This window comes from Grammomys surdaster, unplaced genomic scaffold, assembly GCF_004785775.1.
Source record: "Grammomys surdaster isolate TR1022 unplaced genomic scaffold, NIH_TR_1.0 271, whole genome shotgun sequence".
NCBI classification, from domain to species: domain Eukaryota; kingdom Metazoa; phylum Chordata; class Mammalia; order Rodentia; family Muridae; genus Grammomys; species Grammomys surdaster.
Genome location: NW_021604712.1, coordinates 10,536,609 through 10,550,624, shown reverse-complemented (window position 1 = coordinate 10,550,624; position 14,016 = coordinate 10,536,609). Strand labels below are relative to the sequence as shown.

The 14,016-nt window shown below is 43.1% G+C and overlaps 1 protein-coding gene across 1 annotated transcript in view; it reads right to left on the bottom strand.

Annotated features, from left to right (window-relative positions):
• Positions 1-14,016, bottom strand: part of Fam189a1 (family with sequence similarity 189 member A1) — a 385,760-nt gene that overhangs the window by 22,142 nt on the left and 349,602 nt on the right. The window contains exon 5 of the mRNA XM_028776704.1: positions 6,306-6,413. Coding sequence (XP_028632537.1) covers positions 6,306-6,413 — 108 coding nt within the window. The remainder of the gene's footprint in view (positions 1-6,305; positions 6,414-14,016) is intronic.

Sequence of the window (14,016 nt, the reverse complement as noted above, 5' to 3'; positions counted from 1 at the left end):
TCTCTCTCTCTCTCTCTCTCTCTCTCTCTCTCTCTCTCTCTCTCTCTCTCTCTCTCTCTCTGGTCTCCATGTCTGATCTACTGCAGGGAACAAGGTAAAGAGCAGGGTTGGTCAGCAACCATCTGGGTGTCTCATGGTGGGACTTGCCTGAACCCTGCCCAGCACTGTCTTCCCAGCTCCCCAGGAAGAGAGGCTGTCCCCAGCTTTCCTTTGGCATTCTGGTTCCATCTGGATGACTGATGAACTCCTAGGGTGGGTTATGACCTTGAGTATCCCACACACCTTCTAGCTCCATGCTCACAGTTATCAGGCCTGTGCAATGGGGGGTTCTACTTAGTGAACCATGCGAGCAGAGGTGAGAACACAAACCCCATGAGATGACAGTGACAAGCAAAGCTACGTAACAGCTGAGGATGTCCCTGAAGCCAAGGTGGCAGCGAGGGAAATGGGAAGGAAAATGAGATTACTTTCAAAAACAAAACCAGAAACGAGAGTGGAGACACTTAGGAGATAAAACGCCATCTCTACTGAGCTATGTAAATAAATGGAATTGTATCACCATGCAGCTAATATTCTGCACGTTAGAATTGCTGGGCTTCAGCGTTTCTGACAATACAAATAACACTTGCCATCTCAGGCATTCATGATGTTAGCTCTAACTGCTGCTAATTATCCCCAACATGCACTCAAATTATAAAGAAGATGTGGGTACATAGAATTCTAAAGTTCTAATAGTTCGGCTGAGCTCCTGGGTGTGGTAATGACCTTGAGTTGCCTGTATCCATGAGCAAACTACAGAGCAAACTACAGGAGCCTGGTGGCTCTGAAAATCAGCTAAAGAGGCAACAGAGCAAACAGGCTGAATGTGTCGGTCTGTGCCACACATTTGGGACTCGGCCTAGCAACTCTGTGTGGAGAGTTTTTTATGAGATGTTTATATTGGGCAGCAGGAGCTGGGTGCATGTATCAAAAGTACCCTGTGGTTCTCTCTGAAAGTAGCCATTAGTGTTGGTTATCAGGAGTGGGCAGCAGGAAGCTGCACGAATGCTTACAGGGTCTGCTGCCCCATAGTGTTCTTGTCATGAATTAGTTCTTCTTAGAGGAGCTGTGGATGTGGTATGACACTTGCCAAACATGTATAAGACCTGGAGGGCAATCTCCAGTATCACGCAGACACACAGATTCAAACATACACACACACACACACACACAGATATACACATACAGACATATATACATACACAGACATACAGACACACACAGAGACATACAGATATGCATAGACACACATACACAGACATACAGACACACAGACACACAGACCCTCCCTACATACATAGACACACCCATAAACACACACTCAAACATGCACACAGACACACTTAGACACACAGAGACATACATACTTAAATACTACTTCTCAATTAGAGAATCTGGAGTAAAAACAACAGAAGAGTGATTGGCAAGTACCACGAGACACAGCTGAGCTCACTGATGGAAAGGCAGCCAGAATTGAGATGTCAAAACAAGGGAAGATGACACTGAGATTGTGGTGAGCGGCTCATGACAGAACTGCCACACAGATTTAATACAATTCCAGTGAGATTATTTTTCAGAAATTGACATACTGATTTTGAAATTCATAGGGAAATACAGGGGGACAGAATTTTCACAACCAGCCTGAGGAGAAATGAAGATGGAGGATTCTCTTACAAGTTCTTGTAACATCATGGTAACCAAGGCTCTATGGGATAACCATACAGGCAGACAGAAGGCTGATGAAATAGAACTGAGGGCCCCCGTACATACATCTGTGGTCAACTTGCTACCACCCAGTGACACTAGTCAAGCAGCAATAGTAACTCAGTGGGTTACTATTTGCATTTCATGAAAAGGTGCTAGGAACCACACAAAACTGGCCCGCTGCCACACAATGTATGTGACACTCAACTCAAGACGTACCTAAACATCAACTGAAGACTACAGAACTTTCAGACTGAACAGTTTCATTTTCTAAGACCAGGCGCTAGGGAGACAGGACACCAAAATAAAACCAGGAATGGACACAAGAGACACACTGGGCCTTATTCAAACTAAAATGCTGTGGTTTGAGAGATATGACCAAGGGTGAAGATAATCAACGGGAGAGGGAAAAACATTTGCACACTTCTGAAGAGAGACGTGTATCCAGAGTGCACGAGGAACTCTGTGACTCGGCAATAAGAGACAGCTAAATGTTAAAAATGGGAAAAATAAAGTCCATTTCTCTGCAGAAGATCTATAAGTAGCCATTAAACACGCAGAAGGAGGAGCGTTAATCAAGAGAAAAGTACAAATCTAAACTAGAGTGGGTACCACCTCACAACCACGAGGCCAGGGAAGGGGGACCGGAGGGAAGACAGTTATATGCATCTCTATCGGCACACAGATAAAATGGATGAATGGAAGGGCTTGCTGCGAACGTTTAGCATTTGTCTCTTCCATGGGCAGGTGAGGAAGGTCATTAACTGTTTTTCTTTATGTACTGCTATACAATTTAGCTTCTTCCAATGACCATATAGTATTCCTTTAATTAAGTAGCTGAATGAAATGAAGTATGAAGCCTGAAAAGAGATTTCAAGGCATCCCCCTAAACATCCTGGTTCCATTGGACTGGGTGTATTCACATCCCCCTTGGGCCAGCTTACTTTTTCTAGAATGCAGCCACTACAGCCAGTCTGGGCCAGCCACATTCCATGTGGTCACCATGTTTTTAAAAACCCATTTCCATATTGTGGTGGTTTAAATATGCTTGGCTCAGGGAGTGGCACTATTAGGAGGTATGGCCCTTTTGAAGTAGGTGTGGCCTTGTTGGAGGAAGAATATCACTGTGGGGGTGGGCTTTGAGACCTTCTTCCTAGCCATGTGGAAATCAGTCTTCTTCTGTTTGCCTTTGGAACAAGATGTAGAACTCTCAGCTCCTCCAGCACCAAGCCTAGCTGAATGCTGCCATGCCTCTGCCATGGTGATAATGGACTGAACCTCAGAACGGTATGCCAGTCCCAATTAAATGTTGCCTTGGTCATGGTGTCTCTTCACAGCAATGGAAATCCTAACTAAGACACATATACTATAGGATTCATCCTCTCAGCAGTTTTGGTAGGATAGAAAGGCTCAAATACTTAACGATCTTTAGCACAAAAGAACTAAGACCAGTAGGTAGGGATATGACTATAGATTTATAAGCTGGTCTCATAGCCACCATGGCTATAACCAGCTCTTCCCTCTGACTCCCCCACGGTGCTAGGCACACATAGCTCAGTCTGATTAGGAGACCAGGCTCTCAGCTCTCCCATAGCATATAGCCACAAAAGGCCTCACCAGCAGGAAGCTCAATTATTCCTACTTCTAAGCCATGAGGTTCCTCGTGGCCTCTTGTTATGCCTTGGGTATGTTTAGTCCTCCATTGCCCCTATGTGTTGGGAGGCTGGTCCTCAGCAAGGTGCTTCTGGGAGGTGATGTGGAACCTTTCAGAGATGAGGACTCCTGGGAAGGGTGGGGATGGTGGGGTGCAGATAGGCGACTGGAGGCAAGACCTTTGGAAGGAAGTCATGCCATGCTTCCAGTTCAGAGAGTTTGTTATGAACATTCCTGCTCTCACTGTGATGCCAACCGCCATGCCATCCGCTATGCCATCCGCCATGCTGTGACACAGGTCAGGGGTATTGATGAGTGCAGGTCCCATGCTGTTTTCACCCTCTGGCTTTCAAAAGAGTGATCTAAATATCCTCTTTATAGGAGTATTTTGTTATCACAACAGAAAATTCAGACATAGCTTTTGTAATTTCTGTAATAATTTGCTTGTTTACAGATCACCACAGTTAGAAAAGTACAGTAAACAGTATGTTCAAAACCACTTGCCAGGCAGTGGTGGCACATGCCTTTAATCCCAGCACTTGGGAGGCAGAAGCAGGCGGATTTCTGAGTTCGAGGCCAGCGTGGTCTACAGAGTGAGTTCCAGGACAGCCAGGGCTACACAGAGAAACCCTGTCTCAAAAATACCAAAAAAAAAAAAAAAAAAAACCCACTTGAAGTCATAGCTGTGACAACACATTTGTGATGTCATTACTGTGGTGTCACAGCTGTGATGTCATTACTGTCATATCACTGTGATGTCATAATTCTGATGGTACCGGTGTGATGTCATTACTGTGATGGTACAACTGTGATGTCATTACTGTGGTGTCCAGTAATTGGCTGATATTCCTACCATATTAAAAAAATGAAGATAAATCTGGGGGCATAGCAAAGAGGTAGAGCTGTTGCCCAGCCTGTGCAAGGTTCCAAACCCTGCACTGACAACAAATAAAAATATCAAACAAAAAAAGCAACAGAGATCAGTAGGTTGTCCTGTGAGGCCCATTTCATACGCAAGGAAACTACTGGGCAAGTGGGTTCAGCAATGTACTCAAAGTTATCACTTATCCAAAGGCAGTGGGGCTCAGACGTAGACATGCTAGACACAGGACCCCAGCCCTACTGTTCTACATGGCCTCCAATAAAAACAATGTGTGTTTTGGTTTAATTCTAAAAGGTTTCATAGTTAGAATATGCCTTATTCTTATTTAGCTGGCAATTTTCATTTTCATGTTTAAAAGTAGGAGAATACATATTGCTATCTTCTGCAGGCTTCAGTTCTGTTAGTTTGGTTGAATTGGTGTGATATTTACAGATCAATAACAAACTTTACTGAGATGGGTTGAACCTTCTGGTATTTAACCTTTCCTTTATACAGCATGCTGGAGAAAATTGCCAACACGAGGCCTCAATGAATGAGGCCAACAGTTCATCCTGCGGAATAACTGCTTAATTAGACACCTTTCAGAATACTGCGACCTCTCAGAAAGGTCAGCTCGCTATGACAGCTGTGGGGATGTATGCTGTGGGCGCCAGGCTGCATGCCACATACAATTAGGACCAACGGAGTTTTAACATATTGGTAATGATGTTCTCTGGCCTTATATCTTGATTAACAGATGCACTGCTAAAGGGTGGGTGAGGGGAAGATTTAAAAGAAAAACCCACTACAGGAATAACTTGTCCTTTCATGAAATGCAGAAAACATTGGGTGGAGGGCACAATGGCCTTGCAGGTCAGGCTGAAAGACACAGAGATGCACATAGAGAGCCTTGGCTAAGATGTGGTTTGTCTCAGCCCAAAATGGTGGTGTTGGGAGGTGGACTTACTGGGAAGTGCTTGGAAAACAGGAGTCAACCCCTCGTGAATAGATTAATACTATAGAGAGAGAGCAAGGACTCACTCTAATAAGCAGAGTTAGCTACCACTCGGGGGCAGGGCTGTTAAAAAAATAAAAGAAGGCTAGTTCTTATGTTCTATCTCCCACCTGCACCCCCTTCCCTTCTGTCATTTTCCATGAGGTTTTACATCCGAAGCTAACTGCACACCCCACCTCCTAGAACTGGATGCTAAGTAAACCTGCTTTCTTTATAAATTACTTAGTCTTGAGTATTTTGTTACAGTAAGAGAAAACAAACTAAGGCAGACAGAGATAGCAGATGCAGCGGTGGGGGGGGGGAAGGGTGGAGGTGGAGGGAGAATGGGCACAAGAGTGGCTCCTAAACCAAAACCCAATACCAACTTCTCTTAAATGTGAGTTTCACAATAGTGGATTGAACCCTAGGCTGTGGTCCACTCATGCCAAGACGAAGAACCTTCACGATTTATGAAGTATGTGTTCAGAGATGTTTATTAATAAGTGTGTGACCCCTGCTTTGGCCTCACTGCTCCCATGGAAGCAGAAGGTCTTTAAAAAAAAAAGACCCTGGCCATGACACCAGATAAGGATCACTAGACCATGATCTCAGGGTTAATTAGCAAATTTCACAAGCAAGGGACAGCAGTTTTTCATTTTGAGAAATCTTCTAACAACCTCAAACTTCTATTTCTGAAGTTTGGACAGGCCTTGCTCTGAAGATTCTGGGTCTGCAGGGTGTCCAGCAAGGCAAGACTTCCACTTACTCAGGGACACATTCCAGGAACTCTGCAGAGGGGTGTACTCTATCATAACATGGAACTCTGCTGATGTCTGCAGTAAGGCAACAGCAGCACATAATCAGAGTTCCCTTCTTCAGAGGGCAGCAGAAGGTGTTGCCAAGGGTCTCTGGGCAGTTTGGACTGACAGAACTCATGATTCTCTACCCAGAAGGAACCATTTCTGCATGTCTATATTGGACTCAAGCTGGTTAGAGGAAGGAGGGCTGGACCGGCCACACTGAAAGGGCCTGGGGCAGACTGAAGACACTCACCATCTGCAGGACATCAGCAGAGACCATCTGCATGCAGCACATGGCTGTGGCCAAGGCGCACACGATGGTGGAGAGGACATTGAGGGCACAGACACTGAAGAGGAGATCCTGCAGGAAAAGGAGGAGAAGGGTCAGTTCTCACACAGACACAGTGTCCAGGGCACACTTACGTAAACCTGGGTCTGGCACAGCATGGGCCCAGCAGCCAGCTGCTTCACAGGTTGGCTTTCTGCATGGCTGTAGCTTATATATGTACTCAGATGAGCCTTCAAAACACACACATTTGTTTATTTCTTTACTGTGTAGCTCAAACTGTTCTTAATACTAAGATATGTCGTTCATAATTTTGATAATTGCTAAGAAGTCAGTAAAATAGCTAAGAAAATATTGGGATATTCATGTAAGAAGGTGGGTAATTTTTATCAATCATATTGACACGCGACACTCTGATGAATGTTTAATAAAATGTCAAGTTTTTAAATGGCACTTTTTATATTGAGATAACTGTAGATTCACACGTCAGAAATAATGTGGAGGTATCATGTGTGCCCATGGGTAGCATCCTGCAAACCCACAGCTTACCCCACTATCACAGCCAGGATACTGACAGCAGTGAAGACACTGAACACTGTGGGTCTCACATGCTGCTTCCCATAAACACCCTCCTCACCTCACCCCCACTGCTTCCCACCCCAACTACCTACCGTCAACAACTGGCTTGTTCCACAGTACTTGTTTCAAGAGTGTTGTATGAATAGAATCAGAAAGGCTGAGACTTTTTGTAATTTTTTTTTTAAATTCAGCACAGTTGTTTTAAGATTCACTACGTCTGTTTTACATATTAACAGTTCATTTCTTTGTATTGCTGAGTAGTATTCCTCCATATAGATGTTCCCCCAATTAGTTTAACCATCACCAGTTGAGGACTACCTGGGCGATAAGCAATTTGGGACGAATACAAATACAACTTGCAAATGATTGTGTGAATGTAGGTTTTCATTTCTCTGTAGCAATTGTTTAAGACAGCAATCGCTGGGTATGGTTATTGCATAGTTGGTTTCATCAAGAACAGTCAAACTTGTCTCTAGGATGGCTGGACCATTTTATACTCACATCCATGACGCACAGGTGACCCGGTTTCCCCGCATCATTGCAAACATTTTATGTGGCTTCTGTTTTAGCTGTCCTGATAGGTATGCGTGGATTTACCAATACAGCTCTATTTTCAGTTTCTCTGATGCGTAAAAGATGTTGAACAATTTCCCTTTGCTTGCTATTTGCCATCTGGTTCTCCTTTAGTCAAATGTCTTTCAGGTTTTGCTCATTTTCCCATTGGCTTGTTTGCCTTTTCATTCCTGGCTTTTAAATTTTTTTTTTTAATACCAGTTCTTTCTCAGGAGTGTGACTTGCAAATTATTTTTTTTCAAGTTGCTGCATATCTTTCTGAGCATCTCCCATGGTGCCTGAGGTTTGGGGTCAATAACAAAAATGCTACCAGATGGGTGGCCATAGCAACAGGGCATTTGCTTTCCACCTTTGGAGGCTGAGGGTAGGATGTGGTGACCAACTTCTTGCTGTGGCTTCATCTCACAGGAACAGGGCAGCAAGCTCTCTGGGTTCTCCAACAAGGGCTCAAATCTTTGGAGAACTCTGCCTTCATGACCTCAGCACTTCCTGGAGGCCTGACACCCTAATTACATCCTACTGGGGTCAGGATTTCAGCATATGAATTTGGAAGAGGGAAATGTTCAGTCCACTGCATGCGAACTTTTCATGGAGGATACAGGAGTGCTCATGAATTTAGTATTTTGAATACATTGAGTATTAAATAATGAGCAAACAGCACAAGTTTTTATGTTTTATCATCCACTCTCTCCTTCCTCTCTCTCCTTCTCTCCCTCACTCTCTCCCCTCCTCTGTACCCCCTCTTTCTTTCTGTGGGCCATGCTTCGGGTACCAAGTCTGTCTAGGTCTAAATACTTAAACATTTTCACATGTTTCTTTTCTAAACATGTAATTTCTGTTCATGCCCATGACCCATTTTGAGTTAATTATTGCATAAGGTTTAGGCTGCAGTTCATTTTTGCCCTTTTAATTTTAATTTCCACATGCTCGTTGTGAGTTTAAAGAAATGTGATTTGTGTGTGTGTGTGTGTGTGTTCATGTGGTATCTTGTGGCCTTGAATTTGTTAGTTCTAGCCATTTTTAAAGATACTTAGGCATTTTCTATGTAGAGAATCAAGCCATCTGTAAATGTTGTTTCTCTGAAATTTTTCTGCTGCTTATTTTTCTTTCCTTATAGTACTATCTGGGACCCTGACCACTGGGAATAACCGTAAGTCTAACGAGATGACAAAGGCGTGTTCTACTTGTTTGCCATGCTCTGTGGCATTATTCTCCATCATGGAGGGTCTACTTAAGGGCACTGTTCTTTGTCTTAGAGTGCCTACCTCATGGTATTTAACTGTCAAAAGGTAACTCATTCTTCTTTAGGAGATTCATTTTCAAATCCATGCTATAAACAGGAGTCAAAAACCTGACCAAAATTTACAAAACTGACCAATAATATATCATTCAACTCCAGCGTTTTAGAGCAGGCAAAATATACACATCCAAAAAGCTACCAGTAAAGACTATCTTTTCACAGAAGGACAAGGATTTTGAGGTTATCTGTGGTGTTCTACCAAAGAATCAGCATCCTTGAGAGGAAATAGAAAATGATGTCCTAAGTGACCGACATTGTGCATGCATGGTGATCTCTGTGTCCGTCCGTCTGTCTAGTCCAGCAGCAATTCTAGGCCTTGTTCCTGTAGTCATGAGCCAGTGTTCTGTCATTGAAGAAGTGACTGTCTAGTCCCTTCTCTCAGAACCTCAAGGCCAACTCGTGAGGTACAAAAGAGGGGTAACTGTGACAATATTATGGAGGGTAAACGCATCTCATGGCATTTCATGGTTCTCAAGGTTGTATGGTCTAGTGTAGACATGGAGTCAGAGAAAGGAGTCTGAATTTTGAGATCTAGCAACTCTCAGCCTGAGGCTCATGATTCCCATCCTGGAGGTAAGACCATCTTGATACCTCTAAACAGTGGAAAATCAGATTCTGCCCAGATCTGTGAGCCTAGGCTCTGCATCTCTATCTATTCAAGTGTCTCTTTCCCTGGCCTCAGTCATCTCTTACCCAGCATCTGCTAACAGTGTTCTGAATACTGGAGGGATACCCTGGACAGAGCCCACAGTTCTGTCTACGTGCCAGTCTCACCTCTCCTGAACTCTATCCTGAGAACTCTACTCCATGGCTTGGCAATCTCACACTCTCAGTTGTGTCTCCTTAGTTCAGGAAGTCTCAGAGGGGTTCCTAAGTCCCTTTCCTTAGCACCAATCCCAGGAAAGTTTCTTCAGGAAGTCAGCAGGAGAGGGGACAATGGGACTCCTCTTGTTTGCTAACCTTCTCCAAGGGAGCACAGTCCTTTATTGCATCCTCAAACATTTGGTGGTTGCTTCAGGCAGGAGGTAAATCCCTGGTTATACTACCTTGGGAAGAATCTCTGGGTGGTATTTTTTGTTTCAGACCATGGCAGAGCTCAACAGGCTGTGCTATATGCTCTCTCTGCTCCTGTAGCCACTAGAGATGGAACAGGATAAGAGCTTGGTCATGAAACAGGACACATGCACCATGTGCTAGAGAGAGGATAAGGAACTTGAACTGTGTCTTGCGGGAAGTGAGTTACCAATGAAAATGGTTGATGTTGGAAAAATGGGAAAAAGATCTTCACTTACAAATGAGCGAGAAAGTAATGAGTGTGGCACCAAACCTGAGCTGCACTGAGGCTCAGCAAATAGTTGTTGATTGAAAGTCTGTAGACACTGAAGCGACTGGTGATGTGCTACTGGAGAGGGCTGTGATCACGGACCACAGAAGGATGGAGACAGTGTCTGAGTGATACTTCAGAGGCCGAGCCAATATAGCCATGTATTGGTATTCAGTGTATGTAGGAGTGGGTGGGGGAGAGAACAGAATGTGAAGGGAGAGATGGGGAAGAGATTCCCCAACCAATGTCCTGTAGAAGATGAGTCTCTGCAATGTACAGAACTCTTGATTATATATTATACATGTCTCTGAGGGCAATTCCAAACTATAACTAAAACAGTGATCCCTATCAATGTAGCATAGCTAGAAATAGAATAAAACCATCAGGAATTTCAACTTTAATGACCACATGTCCCATTGTCATTGAAACAAATGTCCTAAAAATAGCACTAATTTTGCACACACTCCCACCAGCCTCATAACTCTTTGTTATGAATACACATCCCGAGGCAAACACTGCTTTATGTCTTGTGAAGTGTGTTTATTTGAAACACATGCCAAACTGACTCCTTCCCCACCCATTCCCCAGCTGTTTCACTGTTTGGCTTCCTCTAGCTGTACACCACTGGAATCAGGTTTAAGTGTTTCCTTAAAGTCTTTCTCAGGAGAGCCCCATGGTGCTAAAATCCATGGTCTGTAAAGTCCCTTTACATGGTCGGTCTAAATGACAACCATGGAAACAGCACATCTGTCACTGCTGACACTGAGTCTGACCTCTGGACATTCTGCACAATTACCCTCCAAGTTATTAACACCAACACCTAAGGAACTCTCTCTCTCACACAGACACATCATGCACAGAAGAAAAGCAAGAGGAAGAAATGTTTTATATACTTGGGTACATGATGCACTCTCTGAAAATTCTCGCCACTCCAAGTAACTCTGGAGACTAAGAGCATAATTCCTAGAGACAGGAGTCAGGAAGGAGAACTCACAGATCTACACACTAGGAAACTCCAAGCTCAGGTTTTGGTTTCTGAGTCTTTCTGTAACTGTCCTTGTGCAGATGACAAGCTCCTATATTCCTTTCTGCTGGTTCATTTACTCGTTTTTCTCTTCTGACATGTTTTCTCTCTTTGAATAATGAAAGGGGTTTCGTAGGCCACTATCAGCCAAGGTGTTATCCTGTAAAGCCTCAAACGTGAAACGGAGACTCAGAGACAATAAAGATCTGATATAATTGAGTGTGGGTGGTATTGGGCCTTACTTGGATTATCGTCTTAGATACCTGCTCCTTGGACTGGTCATTGCCTTGGCATGTCTGACACTGACCATGTGCTCTTACCTGACATTTACTGATCTGTGTTGCAGGAGGCAGTCTGCCATGGGTGTGGACACACCTCCAAGTTCCCCATTCCTCTTCTGTCACCTGAGTCACTGTGTGTTCAAGCATCTGTGATGGGATCTCTGACCAAGGGCAGACCCAGATCAACCCCTCTGCACAGTGCTTCTGCTGTGAGCAATTAGACTCCCCATCTCCAAACCAGGAGTCTCCTATCTTCTGTCATAGAAATAACAGCAGCCAGGAACAACAGGCTGGTTTATTAGTTTGAAAGGAGGTGAAGTCTCAGGTCCTATGGTGGAAATACAAAATATTCCTACTTCATCTTAAAGGACAGCAAGGCCAAAGGCAATGTTTCTACCACTGTGGATGGTAGAATGGTTTAAAACATGGGATCCTATACTGTCATTTGAAAATGAATAAGCTATCACATTGTGCTCTTCTGAATTTTAAGTTGAGGCTAGAAGGAAACTGTATTTAATTCCCACATTTCCAACCACACACAGAGAAAAAAAATAAATTTAATGTTTTCATAAAGTAATGTAGAAAATGACTCAGGAAAACAAGACACACAAAACTACCCTCTTGGTTTTGATAGTTACAATTAATGTGTGTGTACATATGTATAATGTGACTTCCATTTTCTATATTTATTTTTTTCATTTATTTACATGTATTCATTTCAAAGAATTTGACAGTCGTGGTGCAGGTCCTGACCCACTTAATATGTTTCTGCAGGAGGCAGCGGTTGGATGGAGAAGTCTGTCTGGATAGCTTGAGTTCAGATCCTAGGAAAGGAACTAAAATAAGGCTGCCCTATAACAAAGGTGAATGGCACCAGATGGGGAGGGACAGTAAGCTTTGCGTTCAAGGTGCAAGTGTCCTGTTTAGGACTGTGGAATGTAAGCAGACTGGTCTGGCTCTGAGCACCAAGAGCTCCTCCTCACAGGGATGCTGCACAGGCAACCGAACTTCAGCTAAGGAGCTATTGGCAATTCATAGCTTCTGAGAGAGGGAGCCAGTTTTCTTTTGAAGTGTGGCTCCTGGTGGGTCAACCACACTCCAGCAGAAGGCTATACATCCAAGAGGATTTGAATAGCACTGACTATACCTGGGTTTAAATTTTAAAAGGCCACAATGCTGGGTTGGTAGGGATGGATCTTGGAGGGGTAAAGGGAGGGTGTGAATGGGGTCAAAACACACTGAATGAAATCCTCAACAAAGTAGTTTAAAAGTGAGGGGGAATGTGGCGTGTTATGTAGCCTCTGTTACAACAGCTGGATTACAGATCTAGATGTGAAAAGGGAAACAGAAAAAAAAAATTCTTCCAGATGAATTGAGGGATACCCTATGTAAGATGTTGACAAGCTAAAATCTACTGCATACAAAAAATCCACATTGTCATGAAGCTTAGTTTATTTCTATTTTAATATAATTTATTCTCTTAATGCTACTCACCATGTTAAATGTAAACCACTATATAGTCATCTCAATATGTATATAAAATATAGGAGTTTTTTCAATACTACTATTAAAAGATTTTAACATGCTAGAAATTGACAGGGATTTCTGTAACTCAAGAAACTCTACAGCGAATATGTAGGACATGGGACAATATTCTTAGCACTCATTATTTAACTCTGGGCAGGAGGCTGATGAGATAATGAAACATATTCAAATTAGAATGTAATTATCTGTACAGGAAGCTGGTAATGTATTCAAGTAGTTAAATTAAGTATGATACTCAAGCAGTATTGTTCCAGACAAGGCAGATAGAAGTATGCATTCTCCATACTGCCCAGAACCAGGATGTATTCTTCAGAGAATGTCATTGTCATTAGCAAGGAAAGGAGGAACATACTCATGAGTAAAGACAGAAAAGGGTGGGAAGATTGTGGGTATTTAGAAAGAAACTGTAGTTGAGGAAGTCATGACACAGTCCCATTGTTCATGAACCAACTGTGGATGGAAAGATTCAGGGGAAAATGAACCTATAACGAATATATAGATACTTAAAGTATTCATTTATTTCTAATTATGTGAGGATGTGAGGGTGCAAATAAAGCCATGACATGATGCATGCATGTGTGGAGGTCAGAGGGCAACTGTGGGGAGTCATTTCTCTCCTTATACTGTGAACTCTAGAGAAGAACTCACAACGTCAGCCTCGCAAGCACTTCTATCCACCGAGTCTTCTCATTTGTGGACTTTTCTTATTGACATTTAAACAACACAGTAAAACAATATCTGCATAGAATTACATTGCTGGTATCGTGTTATTCTAAGTCTACATGAGAATACAGGATATATGCTAACAGTTTCAATAAGGTACTTGGGCATCTTCAGAAATACCCTGCAGATACTAAGGAATAACAACGTGGCAGAGAGAGAGGAAATACAGATATATTTTGTAGAAAAGGGTACAAAACAAAACAGGCACAGACACACAGACATACAGAGGCACAGAGAGACACAAACAGACACACACACATACACATAGGCACACACACAAAGACACACAGGCACACACATAAACAGACACAGACAGACACAGATAGACA